The sequence below is a fragment of the Bos taurus genome, chromosome X (assembly GCF_002263795.3).
Source record: "Bos taurus isolate L1 Dominette 01449 registration number 42190680 breed Hereford chromosome X, ARS-UCD2.0, whole genome shotgun sequence".
Lineage (NCBI taxonomy): Eukaryota > Metazoa > Chordata > Mammalia > Artiodactyla > Bovidae > Bos > Bos taurus.
In genome coordinates, this window is record NC_037357.1 from 4,662,875 (window position 1) to 4,685,431 (window position 22,557).

At 40.5% G+C, this 22,557-nt stretch overlaps 1 protein-coding gene across 1 annotated transcript in view; it reads right to left on the bottom strand.

Annotated features, from left to right (window-relative positions):
- LOC112445113 (rhox homeobox family member 2-like) overlaps positions 1-22,557 on the bottom strand; it is a 28,340-nt gene that overhangs the window by 732 nt on the left and 5,051 nt on the right. The window contains exon 3 of the mRNA XM_024988658.2: positions 3,057-3,102. Coding sequence (XP_024844426.2) covers positions 3,057-3,102 — 46 coding nt within the window. The remainder of the gene's footprint in view (positions 1-3,056; positions 3,103-22,557) is intronic.

Below are 22,557 nucleotides of genomic sequence, written 5' to 3' on the forward strand. Positions count from 1 at the left end.
CCCACCCCCAGCAAGTGAGCACTGATGATGTGCCTGGCTCTGGACTGGCTTCTCGCCTTGTCTCTCCTCCCACCTATTACTATTCGTGCCACTAACGCCACTCACTAGGCAGGCGCACCTTCGTGGTGGGGGAAGTTGAGCACATGATAAAGTGGGTGCCTTTTAAAATCATACTGAGAGTAACGGGACCCATTTTGAATGACCCATCTTTGGTGCACAGTAAATAATCAATAGGCACGGGCTGGGTTTGTAAATAAAAGCTGTCCTCAGGGACTGCTGCGACGGTTATAGAGACAGAGCTGGTGTTGTCAGTGAGGTTTGGTCGTGGGGGCCCAGGGACTCTGTGGTTCGTCTGCTGACACCAGTGGAGTGGAAGCCCTGGACACAGCCTCAGTACCAGACTGCAGATCAGAGAGGTTTAGACTGCTGCTGCTTAGTGGCTTCAGTCCGTCCGACTCTGGGCGACCCTATGGACTGCAGCCTGCCAGGCTCCTCTGTCCGTGAAACAAAGTCGGCCCAAAGTGACTAACATTCTTAAAATCTCGGCCGGCCAAGAGATGGCGGGGAGGACGAAACCACTGTTGCCTTTCTCAGCTCTGCACTCTCCACCCTGCCCCGCCCTCCAAATTTGCCCAGGCTCAGGACCCAGTCAGCTCCTTCTGCTCTGGGTGCGGCTGCAGGACCTTGGACCAGAGTCTCTCGTGCCCAGCACAGCCCTGCTCTCTAGGCGCTGCCTCTCAACCAGGAGAGCCTCATTGTCCCCTCATGATTAAGGCAAGAGCATGCAACCTGCATATTAGGAAGAGAATTGACAAACACGTGGGTCAGGATTCACAAAATGGCTCCTTCCGAAATATGAGCCAACTTTCAACAACTGAAAGAAAAACCTGTGCTGTGGGTGCCACTGCTCCCTCAGCATCCCACTTGTTGGAATTACATCATATTTAATGTTTTTGGATGTTTTCACTCTGCAAGTTTTACATGAAACCAAAGGCCTCCTCTCTCTATTGCCTCATTTTTCCTCTCCCATCTTAGTATCTGGGCCCTTCTGATGCATGAATAGGTAGTCTTAAGGAGCCACATTAATAGAGCTCATTTTGGAGGGGGGGATAGAGTGTACCAGGGATCAAATCTGCATAAAGATAAGCAAAATGCAAAACTGGCTAACTGAAGTGCTGGCGGCTACTACTTCCATATTCCCAGTACTGCTTTCATAGAGTAACTCTTGCTGTATGTGAAAACAAGGGGAGGTGTGCATTAAATATTTCTTTGGGAAATTCGTGCCACAGAATTTGGAAATAGATGGGAACATTCTCTCTTTTCCCTTATTTGTTTCCTGTGGGTCCTTTTCCCCTTCAGAATTCCACTAAGAGACCAGTATGTAAACCCCGGAGAAGCATGTCACCAAAACTTCAGGTTTTCTTTCCCAGTGAACTTGCTTTGTCTTCATGAGAGAGCAGACGCCTGGGCCTCCCAAGCCCTGGCCAGACCTGACTGTGAGCCCAGCCCCTGGCCTCGGGCTCCCAGCCTTGCTTTGCAGACCCCCACCCGCACCCCCACCCCGACCAGGTCTGCAGCCCGCATCCTTCACTGCCCTCACACAGGGACTCTGCAGCAAAGCAAATAATAAAACCTTCCTGATTTTTCTTCCTTCCTTTCTTAATTTTATACTTTAAAAAAATATTCCCTTGATACAACTTACTCTGTTCTAAGAACAAATATTCAGTTTCTGTGCCTGGAGGTACCAAGTAGTCATTACCATCTAGGTAAATGGGCAAGTACTTCAAATTAACACAAGTAATGTTAACACAAATTAACACAAGTCCATGGTTGAGAGCCATGGACCATGGGCCATCAGAGAGAAATTCTTCAAAACCAATCCCTGAAAATAGTATGAAAAGGGCAGAAAAAAATCCTTAGACATTAGAAATTGCTCAAAATAACATTCACTCATACATCTGGTAGTTTCATAATGTTGCATATATGCAGTATCTCCAATAAATATAGTAATAGTGTCCAATTTTCTCAAACTCACCTTTCTAGGTCAGTGGAAATTTACTCAACTTTTTAAAATATATATATTTAGAGAAATTCCTAAGGGTTGCAAACCTTTCCTTCATCTCCATCATAATGCACAACCTACTTTGTTAGCAATGTTTTCAGGCTGCACTTCAAACAATTTGAGAAAATTAAAATTTACAGCTGAAACTCTACACTGTTGTGAGTGTGAGTATGTGTGTGCTCAGTTGTGTCTGACTCTTTGCAACCCCACAGAGCCTGCCAGGCTCCTCTGTCCACGGTATTTTCCAGGCAAGAATACTGAAGCAGGTTGCCATTTCCTACTCCAGGAGGTCTTCCTAAAATAGGGATGGACCCCACGTCTCTTGTGTCTCCTGCGTTGCTCTACCAAACACACAAAAACAACAGCAGGAGGATCCGGCACTTGGGATTTTAAATCATGCCCCTCCCCATCAGTCTCAGCTAAACTAAACGTACATTTGTTGCTCATATGTTGCTTCCTGAGGTGAATTATTCCCTTGCCCAAATGGCTGAATACTTGAAAATTCACTCCTTGCAGAAAGAGCTGATGCCTGGCTTAAATATTTTAAATAATTTACTATACTTGGACCCTTGAATGCTTAGTCGCTCAGTCGTGTCTGACGCTTTGTGACCCCATGGACTGTAGCCCACCAGGCTCCTCTGTCCATGGGGATTCTCCAGGCAAGAATATTGGAGTGAGTTGCCACTCAAGGGGTGGACCCCCTTAAAACCCAGCTATTTGGTGCATTAATTTAAATAATTCCCAAGTCAGACTCAGTCCCAACATGAGTCCACAGAGAATTGCCCCCTAAAGGAAATCAGTGTTAGAAGGAGTTTACTTTACTGAAGAGGTATCTATTCTGGCCCCAAAGTCCCAGAAGTTCCAATCTTATTTCCCAAACATAATGCAGGCTACAAACACAAACCAAAGTGAGAATGTCCAGGATAAGGTATCCAGTTCCTGAAGTGGGTTTTAGAATGGCTGTTACGCCAAAGTGCTTTTTTTGTTTACTCACCAGTATTCTATGTTCAGTCACTCCCATGCATCTTGCAAGCTCCTGTCTGAGGGGGAAGAATTACAAATATTCAGCATTTGACATTATGCATGAAATGAAATATATGTTGTACATTTCTCACTATTTAAGATATTTACTCAGAGAGTAGCCAAGATAACAGCATAAGAAAACTCTGAGCTTACTTCCTCCCTTGGGCACACCAAAATTACAACTATATACAGAGAGGCTATTGATGAGAATGACCTGAAAGATGACCAGACAAGATCTTCCACAGCTACAGATATAAAGAAGGAGACACAATAAGATGGACAGGAAGGGTGGAGAAGGGGTATAGTCAAGACTCACACCCACAGGTCGGCAACCCATATGTCCTGGGCTTAGTCGCTCAGCTGTGTCCCACTCTTTGGGACGCCATGGACTGGATCCCACCAGGCTCCTCTGTCCATGGGGATTCTCCAGGCAAGAAAACTGGATTGGATTGCCAAGCCCTCCTCCAGGGGATCTTCCCAACCCAGGAGTCAAACCCAGGTCTCCTGCATTGCAGGTGGATTCTTAACCATCTGAGCCACCAGGCAACCAATACACAGGAGGACAATTATAATTGAAGAGATTCACCACAAGAAGCAAGGGGTCTGAGCACACTAGATTTCCTAGCCTGGGGTCCTGTGCTGGGAAGATAAGCTCTCAGAACATTTGGCTTTGAAGACCAGCAGGGCTTCCTTTCAGGAGACCTGGAGCTGTGAGAAATTGAGACTCCACTCTGAAAGGGTGAACCCAAAGTCTCACATGCTCTGGGACCCAGGGCAAAAGCAGTGATTTGAAAGGAGCCTCGGTCAGACCTACCTGTTGATCTGGTGAATCTCCTAAAGAGGCAGGAAACAACTACAGCTCACCCTGGGGACACAGATGCTGGCAGCAGCCATTTTAAGGTGCTCGTTGGACCGTGAGCACTCTGCTGCTGGCAAGGGCCAGTTTGAAATCCTCCCTCTAGATTATTAGTACTGTGACCCAGCCCTCCCCCCAGTCTATTGGCACTAATCCTGGCACACCCCAAACCAAGCCGCTAGCCAGGCAGGGTCACAGCCTCACTCAGCAACAAGTCATTTGCCATAGGAGCTTCTGAGTCCCCAGTCACCCAAGAACCACGCTTGCCCACCAGAGGTCCCAGGACACAGCCCCAAACACCGGTGGGCCAGCAGCCTATGCACTAGGCAATGCCTGGTAACCACCAGACCAGGGGTCCACCCATGGTACTCAGCCCACCACAATGGAAGGGCTCATGCAGCCCATATAGAAAGCACTCCTGGAGCATATAGCTCTGATGACCAGAGGAAGTGACAGAGTGTATTTAATGTGACCAAAGGGGGAAAATCTACAGCAAAGAATACTCTACCTGGAAAAGCTATCATTCAGAGTTGAAGAAGAGATAAAGACTTTTAGAGACAAGTAAAGCTAAGTGTTCAACACCACTAAACATGATTTACAAGAAATATTAAAGGAACTTCTCTAAGCAAAAAAGAAAAGGCTATTAACACAAATAAGAAAAGAATAAAAAGTAAAGTTATAAGCTTTTACACAGCAAAGGAAGCCATAAAGAAAACGAAAGTCCATAGGTTTATGAAACAGAAGAAAGTATTCGCGAATGATGCAATTGACAAGAGCTTAATTTTCAAAATATGCAAACAGCTCATACAACTCAATAACAATGACAAAACAACTCAATCAAAAAATGAGATGACCTAAATTGACATTTCTCCAAAGAAGACGTGTGTGTGTGTGGGCACATATGTGCTCTATCGTGTCCAACTCATTGTGAATGTATGGGACTGTAGCCTGTCAGGCTTCTCTGTGCATGGAATTTCCAAGACAAGAATTCATGGGGTCACAAAGAGTTAGACACAAAGGTGCACACACACACACGTGTCTTCTTTGGAGAAATCTCTGTTTTGGTCTTCTGCCCCTTTTTTGATTGGGTTGGGTTTTTGTTGCTGTTGTTATTAAGTTGTATGAGCTATTTCTGTATTTTTTAAATTAAGCCCAGATATTTCTTCAGAGAAGACATATAGACAGCCATCAAGCACATGAAAAGATTCTCAACACTGCTTATCAAACATCTGGGCATATATCTAGAAAAGAGCAAAATTCTAAGTAGAAAAGATACACATACACCAATGTTCATAATGGCACTGTTTACAACAGCTAAAACATGGAAGCACTCTAAGTGTTCATCAACAGATGAATGGATAAAGATGAATGGATAAAGATACAAAGATTCCATTGTATGTGTACACAATGGAATATTACTCAGCCATAAAAAGAAGGAAATTCTGCCATTTGTAACCATGTGGGTGGACCTGGATAGTATTAGGCAAAGTGAATTAATTCCAACAAAGACAAACATTATAAGATATCACTTTACATGCAGAATCACAAAACAGTACAAATGAACTTTTTTACAAAACAGAAACAGATTCACAGAGGTAGAAAACAAATTTATGGTTTCTGAGGAGGGGGAATAAGTTGGGAGTATGGGATTAACAGATGCACACTACCATATATAAAATAGATAAAAAAAAAACAAGGATTTACTGTATAGCACAGGGAAGGCTATTCATTATCATATAATAAACTATAATGGAAAGAATCTGAAAAAGAATACATATACAAACATATGTATATGTAAGCATAACCGAATACACTAGCTATATAAACCTCATGGTAACCACAAACCAAAAATCTATAATGGACACACATACAACAAAAGAGAAAGGAATCCAAACATAACACTAAAGAAAGCCATCAAATCACAAAGGAAGAGAGCAAAGAAGAAGAAAAGAACAAAAAGAAAAGAATTAACAAAATGGCAGTAAATATGTACCTACCAATAATTACGTAAATATACATGGAATAAATGCTTCAATTAAAAGACACAGAGTGGCTGACTGGACACAGAAACAAATCCCACATACACGCTGCCTACAGGAGTCTCCCTGCTGATCTAAATACTCAGACAAAAAGTGAGAGGATGCAAAAAGGTATCCCATGCAAATGTAAATCAAAAGAAAGCTGGGATAGGAACACTTGTATCAGATAAACTTAGTCTTTCAAACAGAGACCGTAACAAGAGACAGACATTACATAATTAACATAGAATCAACTCAAGAAGATGTAACAACTATAAATATATAGACACCCAACATAAGAGCACCTAAAATACATACAGTAGGTACTAACAAACATAAAGGAGAAACTGACAGTAAACATGATATTCAGGACTGTGACACCCCACTTACATCACCAGACAGATCATCCAGACAGAAAATCAATAAGGAAACACTGACCTCAAATGACATATTAGACTTAATGGACTGATAGAGCATCCCATCCAAAAGCAGCAGAATACACATTGACATTTTAGGAATGTCGACATTTTAGGAATCAATAAACTAAGGTGGACTGGAATGGGTGAATTTAGCTTGGATGACCATTATATCTACTACTGTGGGCAGGAATCCCTTAAAAGAAATGGAGTAGCCATCATAGTCAACAAAGGAGTCCGAAAGGAAGTACGTGGATGAAATCTCAAAAACGACAGAATGATCTCCGTTTGTTTCCAAGGCAAACCATTCAATATCACAGTAATCCAAGTCTATGCCCCAACCAGTAATGCTGAAGAAGCTGAAGTTGAACAGTTCTATGAAGAACTACAAGACCTTCTACAACTAACACCCAAAAAAAGATGTCCTTTTCATTATAAGGGACTGGAATGCAAAAGTGGAAAGTCAAGAAATACCTGGAGTAACAGGCAAATTTGGCCTTGGAGTACAGAATGAAGCAGGGCAAAGGCTAACAGAGTTTTGCCAAGACAATGCACTGGTCATAGCAAACACCCTCTTCCAACAACACAAAAGAAGACTCTACACATGGACATCACCAGATGGGCAATACCGAAATCAGACTGATTATATTCTTTGCAGCAGAGGAGTTCTATACAGTCAGCAGAAACAAGACTGGGAGCTGACTGTGGCACAGACCATAAACTCCTTATTGGCACATTCAGACTTAAATTGAAGAGAGTAGGGAAAAGCACTACACCATTCAGATATGACCTAAATTAAATCCCTTACAATTATACAGTGGAAGTGACAAATAGATTCAAGGGATTAGATCTGATAGACAGAGTGCCTGAAGATCTATGGACAGAGGTTCATGATATTGTACAGGAGGGAGGGATCAAGACCATCCCCAAGGGAAAAAAAATGAAAAAGGCAAAGTGGTTGTCTGAGGAGGCCTTAGAAACAGCTATGAAAAGAAGAGAAGGGAAAGGCAAAGGAGAAAAGGAAAGATATACCCATTTGAATGCAGAGTTCTAAAGAATAGCAAGGAGAGATAAGAAAGACTTCCTCAGCAATCAATGCAAAGAAATAGAGGAAAACAATAGAATGGGAAAAACTAGAGCTCTCTTCAAGAAAATTAGAGGGGGCGGTCCTAAGATGGTGGAGGAATAGGACTGGGAGACCACTTTCTCCCCCACAAATTCATTGAAATAACATTCGAGCGCCGAGCAAATTCCACAGAACAACTTCTGAATGCTGGCAGAGGACATCAGGCACCCAGAAAAGCAGACCATTGTCTTCAAAAGGAGGTAGGACAAAATATAAAAGATAAAAAGAGAGACAAAAGAGGTAGGGACGTAGATCCGTCAAGGGAAGGGAGTCTTAAAAAAGAGAGAAGTTTCCAAACATCAGGAAATACTCTCTCTGGTGGGTCTGTGGGGAGCCTTGGAATCTCAGAGGGCAAAATAACAGGGAGAAAAAATAAATAATTAAAACCCACAGATTACGTGCCCAACAGCAACTCCCAGTGGTGCGACAGCCCAGAGGCTCACATCCCCCACCAGCAAGCAGCGGAGGGACAGGGAGAGGTGGATGGCATTGCTTAGGATAAGGACCAGACCTGAATGCCCTGAGGGCAATCTGAGGGAACTAGCTTGAGATAGCAACCCAGACTGTGGGATAGTTATCCTGTGATCCTGCAAAAAGCCCTAACCACCTCTAGGCAAGCTCACAGAACAAAGGACTGAGCAGAGCTAGCTGGCTGCGGACCAGTCCATACCCCACTGGAGACAGGCAGGCGAGGGCAGCCAGAGCTGGAAGGGGGCAATCGCAGCCTCAGAGAGGCATCCTATACCAAACTGCAAGCAGATTTCATTGCTAACCAAGACTTCTTGGGATTGTGGATGGTCGACATGCACCGGGAGGCTCGCAGCCAGAGATCAGCTTCCCAGAAGAGAGAAGGCGCGCCCGTTGTACACCCAAAAAACCGAGCGGCTGGGACAGAGGAGGGGATAAGTCACAGCCTTCAACTGGGGGCGACTACGCACGCCAAGGACCTGGTCACCTGAGCTGCTCGGACCTGGGACGGGCGCAAAAGCAGGCCCAACCAAGTCTGCGCCTTTGCAGAGTACCCGAGAACCTGAACCTGAGCAGCTTAGACCTGGGAAGTGCATGCAAACCAGGGCCCGCATCAGACAGTTCCTGGCAAAGAAACCTAGAGTCTGAACAGTGTAGACTGGGAAAGCACACACGCCGTGAGCGGAGCAAACCCAGTGTGGCTTAATAACTGAACACACGCAGTGATATTTGTTTGCAGTGTTCCTCCCTCCCCAAAGCACGACTGAACAAGCGAGCCTAAAAAAAAAGTGACCACCACTGCACCCCTTGTATCAGGGCGGAAATTAGACACTGAAGAGACCAGCAAACAGAAGAAGCTAACATAAACAGAGGGAACCACTTTGGAAGTGGCAGGTGCAATAGATTAAAATCCTGTAGTTAGCACCGATACATAGGAAGGGGCCTATCCATAGACAGTGAGAAGTACAAGCCAGACCAAGGAACTATCTGAAAATGAACTGACCCCACACTGTCCACAACAGCTCCAGGGAAAGTCTTAGATATATTTTTACTTTTATCATTTTTAAATTAAAAAAATTTTTTTGTTTCATTTTATTTTAATTTTATTATTTTACTTTTTTTGTTATTTTTAAGTCCCCATTACTCGTTTAATTTTCATTTTTATAACCTACTATTACCTTAGGGGAAAAAAAAAAGAAAGGCCCTATTTTTAAAGCAAACTTCATATATATATATTATAATTTCTGTGACTTTGTGTTTTGCTTTTGTTTTGTTTCATTTTTGTTTTTGTTTTTTTTTAATACTGTATTTTTGAGAATATAACCACTAATCAAAATTTTTAATCTTTGCTTTTTGGTATTTGTTATCAACTTTGTAACTTTAAGAACCCAATCTTCAGTACCCATTTTTACTTGGGAGCGAAATCACTGGCCTGACTGCTCTCTCCCCCTTTGGACTCTCCTTTTTCTCCACCAGGTCGCCTCTATCTCCCCCCTCCCCCTTTCCTTCTCTACCCAACTAGGTGAATCTCTTTGTGTGTTCTGGGCTGTGGAGAACACTTAGGGAACTGATTACTGGCTGGATCTGTCTCTCTCCTTTTAATTCCCCCTTTTATCATCCTGGCCACCTCTGTCTCCTTCCCCCCTCTTCTCTTCTCTGTGTAACTCCATGAACATCTCTGAGGGGTCCAGACTGTGGACAGCACATAGGGAACTGATTACTGGCTAGCTTGCTCTCTCCCCTTTTGATTCCCCCTCTTCTCCTCCTGGTCACTTCTATCTCCCTCCTCCCTCTTCTCTTCTCCATGTAACTCTGTGTAACTCTCCAGGTGTCCCTCACTGTGGAGAAACGTTTCATCATTAACTTAGATGTTTTATCATCAGTGCTCTATAGATGGAGAAGTCTTGAGGCTACTGTAAGAATAATACTGAAAACCAGAGGCAGGAGGCTTAAGTCCAAATCCTGAGAACACCAGAAAACTCCTGAATCCAGGGAACATTAATCAATAGGAGCTTATCAAACGCCTCCACACCTACACTGAAACCAAGCACCACCCAAGGGCAGACAAGTTCCAGAGCAAGACATACCATGCAAATTCTCCAGCAACACAGGAACATAACCCTGAGCCTCAATATACAGGCTGCCCAAAGTCACACCAAACCCACTGACATCTCAAAACTCATTACTGGACACTTCACTGCACTCCAGAGAGAAGAAATCCAGCTCGACCCATCAGAACACTGACATATGCTTTCCTAACCAGGAAACCTTGACAAGCCATGCGTCCAGCCCCACCCACAGTCAGGAACCTCCACAATAAAGAGGAACCACCAACTGCCACAAAAGCCACCCCAAACACAGCAATATAAACAAGATGAAAAGACAGAGAAATACCCAGCAGGTAAAGGAACAGGATAAATGCCCACCAAATCAAACAAAAGAGGAAGAGATAGGGAATCTACCTGATGAAGAATTCCAAATAATGATAGCAAAAATGATCCAAAATATTGAAAACAAATTGGAGTTACAGATAAATAGCCTGGAGACAAGGATTGAGAAGATGCAAGAAAGGTTTAACAAGGACCTAGAAGAAATAAAAAAGAGTCAATATATAATGAATAATGCAATAAATTAGATCAAAACACTCTGGAGGGAACCAACAGTAGAATAACAGAGGCAGAAAATACAATAAGTGAGGTAGAAGATACAATGGTAGAAATAAATGAATCAGAGGAAAAAAGAAAAACGAATTAAAAGAAATGAAGACAACCTCAGAGACCTCTGGGACAATGTTAAACGCCCCAATATTCGAGTCATAGGAGTCACAGAAGAAGAAGACAAAAAGAAAGACCATGAGAAAATACTTGAGGAGATAATAGCTGAAAACTTCCCTAAAATGGGGAAGGAAATAATCACTCAAGTCCAAGAAACCCAGAGAGTCCCAAACAGGATAAACCCAAGGCAAAACACCCCAAGACACATATTAATCAAATTAACAAAGATCAAACACAAAGAACAAATATTAAAAGCAGCAAGGGAACAACAACAAATAACACACAAGGGGATCCCCATAAGGATAACAGCTGATCGTTCAATAGAAACTCTTCAGGCAGGAGGGAATGGCAGGGAATACTTAAAGTGATGAAAGAAAATAACCTACAGCCCACATCACTGTACCCAGCAAGGATCTCATTCAAATATGAAGGAGAAATCAAAAGCTTTACAGACATGCAAAAGCTGAGAGAATTCAGCACCACCAAACCAGCTCTCCAACAAATGCTAAAGGATCTTCTCTAGGCAGGAAACACAAAAAGGGTGTATAAACTTGAACCCAAAACAATAAAGTAAATGGCAATGGGATCATATTTATCAGTAATTACCTTAAATGTAAATGGGTTGAATGCCCCAACCAAAAGACAAAGACTGGCTTAATGGATACAAAAACAAGACCCCTATATATGTTGTCTACAAGAGACCCACTTCAAGACAAGGGACACATACAGACTGAAAGTGAAGGGTTGGAAAAAGATATTCTGTGCAAATAGAGACCAAAAGAAAGCAGGAGGAGCAATACTCATATCAGATAAAATAGACTTTAAAACAAAGGCTGTGAAAAGAGACAAAGAAAGACACTGCATAATGATCAAAGGATCAATTGAAGAAGACATAACAATCATAAATATATATGCACCCAGCATAAGAGCCGGAGAAGGCAATGGCACCACATTCCAGTACTCTTGCCTGGAAAATCCCATGGACGGAGGAGCCTGGTACACTGGGGTCCATGAGGTCGCTAAGAGTTGGACACGACTGAGAAACTTCACTTTCACTTTTCACTTTCATGCATTGGAGAAGGAAATGGCAACCCACTCCAGTGTTCTTGCCTGGAGAATCCCAGGAACAGAGGAGCCTGGTAGGAGGCCATCTATGGGGTCGCACAGAGTCGGACATGACTGAAGCGACTTAGCAGCAGCAGCAGCAGCAGCAACATAGAAGCACCACAATATGTAAGACAAATGCTAACAAGTATGAAAGGGGAAATTAACAATAACACAATAATAGTGGGAGACTTTAATACCCCACTCACACCTATGGATAGATGAACTAAATAGAAAATTAACAAAGAAACACAAACTTTAAATGATACAATAGATAGTTAGACCTAATTGATATCTATAGGACATTTCATCCCAAAACAATGAATTTCACCTTTTTCTCAAGTACACACGGAACTTTCTCCAGGATAGACCACATCTTGGGCCATAAATCTAGCCTTGGTAAATTAAAAAAAAAATTGAAATCATTCCACGCATCTTTTCTGACCACAATGCAGTAAGATTAGATCTCAATTACAGGAGAAAAAACTATTAAAAATCCCAACATATGGAGGCTGAACAACATGCTGCTGATCAACTAAAAAATCACAGAAGAAATCAAAAAAGAAATCAAAATATGCATAGAAACAAATGAAAATGAAAACACAACAACCCAAAACCTACAGGACACTGTAAAAGCAGTACTAAGGGGATGGTTCATAGCAATACAGGCTTACCTCAAGAAACAAGAAAAAAGTCAAATAAATAACCTAACTCTACACCTAAAGCAACTTGAAAAGAAAGAAATTATGAAACCCAGGGTTAGGAGAAGGAAAGAAATCTTAAAAATTAGGGCAGAAATTAATGCAAAAGAAACAAAAGACACCATAGCAAAAATCAACAAAACCAAAAGGTGGTTCTTTGAGAGGATAAATAAAATTGACAAACCATTAGCCAGACTCATCAAGAAACAAAGGGAGAAAAATCAAATCAACAAAATTAGAAATGAAAATGGAGAGATCACAACAGACAACACAGAAATACAAAGGATCATAAGAGACTATTATCAGCAACTATATGCCAATAAAATGGACAACGGGGAAGAAATGGACAAATTCTTAGAAAAGTACAACTTTCCAAAACTGAACCAGGAAGAAACAGAAAATCTTAACAGACCCATCACAAGCACAGAAATTGAAACTGTAACAAGATATCTTCCAACAAACAAACCCCAAGACCAGCCGGCTTCACAGCTGAATTCTATGAAAATTTAAAGAAGAACTAACACCTATCCTACTCAAACTCTTCCAGAAAATTGCAGAGGAAGGTAAACTTCCAAACTCATTCTATGAGGCCACCATCACCCTAATACCAAAACCTGACAAAGATGCCACAAAAAAGAAAACTACAGGACAATATCACTGATGAACGTAGATGCAAAAATCCTTAACAAAATTCTAGCAAATAGAATCCAACAACATATTAAAAAGATCATACATCATGACTAAGTGGGCTTTATCCCAGGGATGCAAGGATTCTTCAATATCCACAAATCAGTCAATGTAATACACCACATTAACATGTTGAAAAATAAAAACCATATGATTATCTCAATAGATGCAGAGAAAGCCTTTGACAAAATTCAACATCCATTCATGATAAAAACCCTCCAGAAAGCAGCAATAGAAGGAACATACCTCAACATAATAAAAGCTATATATGACAAACCCACAGCAAACATTATCCTCAATGGTGAAACATTGAAAGGATTTCCCCTAAAGTCAGGAACAAGACAAGGGTGCCCACTCTCACCACTACTATTCAACAGTTTTGGAAGTTTTGGCCTCAGCAATCAGAGCAGAAAAAGAAATAAAATGAATCCAGATTAGAAAAGAAGAAGTAAAACTCTCACTGTTTGCAGATTATATGATCCTCTACATAGAAAACCCTAAAGACTCCACCAGAAAATTACTAGAGCTAATCAATGAATATAGTAAAGTTGCAGGATATAAAATTAACACACAGAAATCCCTTGCATTCCTATAGACTAACAATGATAAAACAGAAATTAAGGAAACAATTCCATTCACCATTTCAATGAAAAGAATAAAATACTTAGGAATATATCTACCTAAAGAAACAAAAAGACCCATACATAGAAAGCTATAAAACACTGGTGAAAGAAATCAAAGAGGACACTAATAGATGGAGAAATATACCGAGTGCTTGGATTGGAAGAATCAATATAGTGAAAATGAGTATACTACCCAAAGCAATCTATAGATTCAGTGCAATCCCTATCAAGCTACCAATGATATTTTTCAGAGAACTAGAACAAATAATTTCACAATTTGTATGGAAATACAAAAAACTTTTAATAGCCAAAGAAATCTTGAGAAAGAAGGACAGAACTGAAGGAATGAACCTGCCTGACTTCAGGCTCTACTATGAAGCCACAGTCATCAAGACAGTATGGTACTGGTACAAAGACAGAAATATAGATTCATGGAAAAAAATAGAAAGCCCAGAGATAAATCCACGCACCTATGAACATCTTATCTTGACAAAGGAAGAAAGAATATACAATGGAGAAAAGATAATCTCTTTAACAAGTGGTGCTGGGAAAACTGGTCAACCACATGTAAAAGAATGAAACTAGAACACTTTCTAACACCATACACAAAAATAAACTCAAAATGGATTAAAGATCTAAATGTAAGACCAGAAACTATAAAACTCCTAGAGGAAAACATAGGCAAAACACTCTCTGACATAAATCACAGCAGGATCCTCTATGACCCACTTTTCAGAATATGGGAAATAAAAGCAAAAATAAACAAATGGGACCTAATTAAAATTAAAAGCTTCTGCACAACAAAGGAAACTCGAAGCAAGGTGAAAAGACAGCCTTCAGAATGGGAGAAAATAATAGCAAACAAAGCAACGGACAAAGAACTAATCTCAAAAATATACAAACAACTCCTGCAGCACATTTCCAGAAAAATAAAAGACCCAATCAAAAGTGGGCCAAATAACTAAACAGACATTTCTCCAAAGAAGACATACAGATGGCTAACAAACACATGAAAAGATGCTCAACATCACTCATTATCAGAGAAATGCAAATCAAAACCACAATGAGGTACCATTTCATGCCAGTCAGAATGGCTGCTATCCAAAAGTCTACAATCAATAAATGCTGGAGACGGTGTGGAGAAAAGGGAACCCTCTTTCACTGTTGGTGAGAATGCAAACTACTACAGCCACTAGGGATAACAGTGTGGAGATTCCTTAAAAAACTGAAAATAGAACTGCCACATGACCCAGCAAACCCACTGCTGGGCATACACACTGAGGAAACCAGAATCAAAGAGACACGTGAACCCCAATGTTCATCACAGCATTATTTATAATAGCCAGGACATGGAAGCAACCTAGATGTCCATCAGCAGATGAATGGATAAGAAAGCTGTGGTACATATACAAAATGGAATATTATTCCGTAATTAAAAAGAATACATTTGAATCAGTTCTATGAGGTGGATGACTGGAGCCTATTATACAGAGTGAAGTAAGCCAGAAAGAAAAACACAAATACAGTATCAGTTCAGTTCAGTTCAGCAACTCAGTCGTGTCCGACTCTGCAACCCCATGAATTGCAGCACGCCAGGCCTCCCTGTCCATCATGAACTCCCGGAGTTCACTCAAACTCATGTCCATCAAGTTGGTGATGCCATCCAGCCATCTCATCCTCTGTCGTCCCCTTCTCCTCCTCCCCCAATCCCTCCCAGCATCAGAGTCTTTTCCAATGAGTCAACTCTTCTCAGGAGGTGGCTAAACTACTGGAGTTTCAGCTTTAGCATCATTCCTTCCAAAGAACACCGAGGACTGATCTCCTTTAGAATGGACTGGTTGGATCTCCTTGCAGTCCAAGGGAGTCTCAAGAGTCTTCTCCAACACCACAGTTCAAAAGCATCAATTCTTCGGCGCTCAGCTTTCTTCACAGTCCAACTCTCACATCCATACATGACCACAGGAAAAACCATAGCCTTGACTAGATGGACCTTTGTTGGCAAAGTAATGTCTCTGCTTTTGAATATGCTATCTAGGTTGGTCATAACTTTCCTTCCAAGGAGTAAGCGTCTTTTAATTTCATGGCTGCAATCACCATGTGTAGTGATTCTGGAGCCCAAAAAAATAAAGTCTGACACTGTATCCACTGTTTCCCCATCTATTTCCCATGAAGTGGTGGGACCAGATGCCATGATCTTTGTTTTCTGAATGTTGAGCTTTAAGCCAACTTTTTCACTCTCCTCTTTCACTTTCATCAAGAGGCTCTTTAGTTCCTCTTCACTTTCTGCCATAAGGGTGGTATCATCTGCATATCTGAGGTTATTGATATTTCTCCTGGCAATCTTGATTCCAGCTTGTGCTTCTTCCAGCCCAGCATTTCTCATGATGTACTCTGCATATAAGTTAAATAAACACAGTGACAATATACAGCCTTGACGTACTCCTTTTCCTATTTGGAACCAGTCTGTTGTTGCATGTTCAGTTCTAACTGTTGCTTCCTGACCTGCATATAAGTTTCTCAAGAGGCAGGTCAGGTGCAGTATACTAACACATATATATGGAATTTAGAAAGAAGGTAACGATAACCCTGTATGCAAGACAGCAAGAGACACAGATGTATTGAACAGTCTTTTGGACTCTGTGGGAGAGGCCGAGGGTGGTATGATACGAGATATGAGAATGGCATTGAAACATGTAAAATATCGTATGTGAAACAAATCTTCAGGCCAGGTTTGATGCATGATACAGGGTGCTCAGGGCTGTTGCACTGGGATGACCCAGAGGGATGAGATGGGGAGGGAGGTGTGAGGGAGGTTCAGGATGGGGAACACATGTACACTCACAGAGGATTCAATTCAATGTATGGCAAAAACCAATACAATATTGTAAAGAAAAATAAATAAATTAATTAAAAAAAACATGTCATGGGGATGTAATATACAGCACAGGTATTGTAGTTAATATTATTGTATTACCTTGTATGGTGGCACAGGATAACTAAACTTATTGTTGTAATCCCTGCACAATGTACACAATGATGCATCATGAGTTGTACACCTAAAACCAGTATAATATTATACAACTATACATCAATAACATTACAAATAAAAATAACAAAATTTTTAAAAGAATATTAGAGATACCGAGGGAACGTTTCATGCAAAGATGGGCACAATAAAGGACAGAGATGGTAATGACCTAATAGAAGCAGAAGATATTAAGAAGAGGTGGCAAGAATACACGGAAGAACTAAACAAAAACGTTCTTCATGACCCAGATGAAGATGATGGTGTGATCACTCACCTCGAGCCAGGCATCCTGGAATGTGAAGTCAAGTGGGACTTAGGAAGCATCACTACAAACAAAGCTAGTGGAGGTGATGGAATTCCAGTTGAGCTATTTCAAATCCTGAAATATGATGCTGTGAAAGTGCTGCACTTATATGCCAGCAAATTTGGAAAACTCAGCAGTGGCCACAGGACTGGAAAAGGTCAGTTTTCATTCCAATCCCAAAGAAAAGCAATGCCAAAGAACGCTCAAACTACCGCACAATTGCTCTCATCTCACACGCTAGCAAAGTAATGCTCAAAATTCTCCAAGCCAGCCTTCAACAGTGCGTGAACCATGAACTTTCAACCAGAGATCAAATAGCCAATATCCATTGGATCATCAAAAAAGCAAGGGAGTTCCAGATAAACATCTATTTCTGCTTTAATGACTATGCCAAAGCCTTTGACTGTGTGGATCACAATAACTGTGGAAGATTGTTAAAGAGATGGGAATACCAGACCACCTGACCTGCTTCCTGGGAAATCTGTATGCAGATCAGGAAGCAACAGTTAGAACTGGACACCGAACAACAGACTGGTTTCAAATCGGGAAAGGAGTTTGTCAATGCTATATATTGTCACCCTGCTTATTTAACTTATACGCAGAGTACATCATGAGAAACATCGGGCTGGATGAAGCACAAGCTGGAATCAAGATTGCCAGGAGAAATATCAATAACCTCAGATATGCAGATGACACCACCCTTATGGCAGAAAGTGAAGAAGAAATAAAGAGCCTCTTGATGAAAGTGAAACAGGAGAGTGAAAAAGTTGGCTTAAAGCTCAACATTCAGAAAACTAAGATCATGGCATCTGGTCCCATCACTTCATGGCAAATAGATGGGGAAACAGTGGAAACGGTGGCAGACTTTATTTTGGGGGGCTCCAAAATCACTGCAGATGGCGATTGCAGCCATGAAATTAAAAGGCGCTTGTTCCTTGGAAGAAAAGTTATGACCAATCTAAACAGCATATTCAAAAGCAGAGACATTACTTTGCCAACAAAGGGTTGTCTAGTCAAAACTCTGGTTTTTCCAGTAGTCATGTAAGGACCTGAGAGTTGGATTATAAAAGCTGAGTGCAGAAGAATCAATGCTTTTGAACTGTGGTGTTGGAGAAGACTCTTGAGAGTCCCTTGGACTACAAGGAGATCCAAGCAGTCCATCCTAAAGGAAATCAGTCCTGAATATTCATTGGAAGGACTGATGCTGAAGCTGAAACTCCAATACTTTGGCCACCTGATGGGAAGAACTGATTCATTGGAAAAGACCCTGATGCTCAGAAAGATTGAAGGCAGGAGGTGACGGGAATGAAAGAGGATGAAATGGTTGGATGGCATCACCAACTCAATGGACATTAGTTTGAGTAAACTCCGGGAGTTGGCAATGGACAGGGAGGCCTGGCGTACTGCAGTCCATGGGATTGCAAAGTATCAAACACGACTGAGCAACTGAAGTGAACTGAACACATTCTCTTGTGCACGTGGAACATTCTCTACAAAACAAGTGTCAATAAATTTAAGAAAACTGAAATGGTATCAAGCATCTTTTCCAACTACAATGCTGTGAGACTAGAAATCAACTGCAAGGAAAAAAGCTTCAAAAAAACACAAGTACATGGAGGCTAGACAAAATGCTACCAAACAGTGAATGAGTCATTGAAGAAATCAAAGATGAAAAACAAACAAACAAACAAACAAACCCGGCAACAAACAAAAATGAAAACACAATAATCCAAAATCTATGGGATGTACTAAAAGCAGTTTTCAGAGGGAGGTTTGTAGTAATTCAAGCTTTCCTCAGGAAATAAGAAAAATCTCACATAAGCAACCTAACTGCACACCTAAAGGAACTAGAAAAAAGAGAACTAACAAAACCCAAAGTTAGTACAAGGGAGAAATCACAAAAATCAGAGAAGAAATAAATGAAATATATTTTAAAATATATAAAATAGCAATGCAAATAAGAGTTGATTCTTTGAAAAAGTAAATAAAATATATAAATCTTTAGCCAGACTCATCAAGAAAAAGAGGGTCCAAATCGATAAAATCAGAAATGAAAAAGAAGTTACAATCAACACCACAGAAATACAAAGGATCATAAGAGACTACTATGAACAATTAATTAGACATCAATAAAATGGATAACCTAGAAGAAATTAACAAATTTCTAGAAATGTACAGTCTACCAAGACTGAAGCAAGAAGAAATAGAAAATTTGAACAGATCAATTACTAGTAATGAAACTGAATGGGAAAATTAAAAAGGATGTATTTATTTTACAGCAGCAGGAATACAGCCAATATCTTATAATAACTTTAAATGAAGAATAATCTATAAAAATTTTCAGTCAGTATGTTGCACATCTGAAACTAATAGAATATTTGAAATCAACTACACCTCAATAAAACAGACATCACTAATCACAAGAAAAATGCAAACCAAAACTACAATGAGATATCACCTCACACATGTCAGAATGGCTATCATCAAAAAGACTACAAATAACAAATGATGGTAAGCTTGTGGAGAAAAGAGAACACTTGCACACTGTTGGTGGGAATGTAAGTTGGTGCAGCCACTGCAGAAAAGAGTATGGAGGTTTCTCAAAAACTTAAAAACTGAACTACCATAAGACCCCGAAATTTCAATCCCAGGTATATATTTAAAAAAAAGAAAAACTAATCCCAAAAGATACATGCACCCCAATGTTCATACCAGCATTATTCACAACAGCCAAGATATGGAAGGAACGTTAAGTGTCCATCAACATAGGCATGGATAAAGAAGATATGGTATATACATACAACAGAATACTACTCAACATTAAAAAGAATGAAATTTTGCCATCTGCAACAACATGGATGGACTTGGAGGGTATTATGTTCAGTGAAATAAATAAGTAGGACAGAGAAAGGCAGATGGTGTATGATGCCACTTATATGTGGAATCTAAAAATGAAAACAAACTATTGAATATAACCAAAAAAGAAGCCTCACAGATATAGACAATAACCTAGTGGTTATCCGTGAGGAGAGACAAGAGAGAGGGACAAGATAGGGGTAGTGGATTAACAAGTACAAACTACTATGTATAAAATAAATAAGCTACAAGGATACATTGTACAGCACAGGGAATACAGCCAGTATTTCATAAGAACTACAGTGGAGTACAACCTTTAAAAATTGCGAATCACTATGTTGTACACCTAAAACATATAATATTGTGTATCAACTACTCCTCAATTTTTTAAAAAAGATAACTTTAAAGTCTCCACCAAAAATCTATTAGAACTAATAAATGAATTCAGTACAGTTTCAGGATTCAAGATTAATATATAGAAATGTCTTTCTTTTCTATACACTTAATAATAAGCTATCAGAGAAAGCAAGAAAACAATCCCATTTAAAATAGCATTAAAAAGAATAAAATTTGAAATAGCATTAAAAAGAATACCTAAGAATAATCTTAACCAAGGAGGTTTGGTTTCACCAAAGGAAGTGAAATAAGCTTTCATCAAGTGAAAGACCTATACTCTGAAAACTATAAAACACTGCTGAAGGAATTTAAAAATTATACAAAGAAATGGAAAGATAATCTATGTTCTTGGATTGGAAGAATTAATATCACTAAAATATCCATACAACCCAAAGCAATCTACAGATTTAATGCAAGCTCTATCAAAATACATGACAGGGAAAGAAATAAAAAAAAAAGAGGGGCTATGTGTATATAGCTCATTCGTTTTGCTGTACTGGAGAAACCAATACAACACTGTAAAGCAATTATACTCCAATAAAAATTAATTAAAAAAAAAAAAACTAAAAGAACCTACAAAAAAGTGAAATATATGACATTGTTTACCCAACAATAAATTCACCCAAAGAATAAATAATCCTGAAATTTACGTGAAACCACAAAAGACCAAAGTAATCTTGAGGAAAAAAAAATAAAAAACAAAGCTAGAGGTTTCACACTCCCTGGCTTCAGACTATACCACAAAGCTATAGTCATCAATGCACTTCCCTGGCAGTCCAGTGGTTAAGACACCTGATACCGCCCTTTCACTACAGGGGGCTTGGGTTCGATCCCTGGTCAGAGAAGATTCTGAATGCCATCAGTTCAGTTCAGTTCTTCCAGCCCAGCGTTTCTCATGATGTACTATGCATATAGGTTAAATAAGCAGGGTGACAATATACAGCCTTGACGTACTCCTTTTCCAGCCATGGGGTGTAGCAAAAAAAAAAAAAAAAAAACACAAAAAAACTCAATATGGTACTGGCATTAAGAACAGACACATGGATCACTAGAACAGACGAGAAAGTCCAGAAATAAACCCAAGTACTTATCGTCCATCTATGACAAAGCAAGTAAGAATATACAACAGAGAAAACAGTCTCTTTAATAAGTGGTACTAGGAATACTGGACAGCTGCATGTCAAAGAAATTAGAACATTTTCTCACAGAACATTAAAAAATAAGCCCAAAATGGATTAATGACCTAAATGTAAGACTGCTAAGTCACTTCAGTTGTGTCCAACTCTGGGCAACCTCATAGACGGCAGCCCACCAGGCACCCCCGTCCCTGGGATTCTCCAGGTAAGAACACTGGAGTGGGTTGCCATTTCCTTCTCCAGTGCATGAAAGTGAAAAGTGAAAGTGAAGTCGCTCAGTCATGTCCAACTCTTAGTGACCCCATGGACTGCAGCCTACTAGGCTCCTCTGTCCATGGGATCTTCCAGGCAAGAGTACTGGAGTGGGGTGCCATCGCCTTCTCCATAAGGCAATGTAAGACTAGATACTATAAAACTCCTAGAGGAAAACAGGCAGAACACTCTTTGACATGAATCACAGCAATACTTTTTGGGATCTGTCTCCTAAGACAAAAAAATAAAAGCAAAAACAAGCAAATGAGACCTAATTGAACTTAAAAGCTTTTGCACAGCAAAGGAAACCATATACAAAACAAAAGAACAACCTACTGGATCAGAGAAAATTTTTGCAAAGGATATTACTGACAAGGACTTAATATCCAATATTTATAAAAACAAGTCGGGCTTCTTTCATAGCTCAGTTGGTAAAGAATCCGCCTGCAATGCAGGCGACCCTGGTTCTACTCCTGGGTTGGGAAGATCGGCTGGAGAAGGGATAGGCTACCCACCCCAGTATTCTTGGGCTTCCCTTGTATGGCCCAGCTGGTAAAGAATCCACCTGCAATGCAGAAGACCTGGGTTCGAGCCCTGGATTGGGAAGATCCCCTGTAGAAGGCAAAGGCTACCCACTCTAGTATTCTGGCCTGGAGAATTCCATGGACTGTATAGCCCATGGGGTCACAGAGTTGGACACGACTGAGTGACTTTCACTCCACTTCAT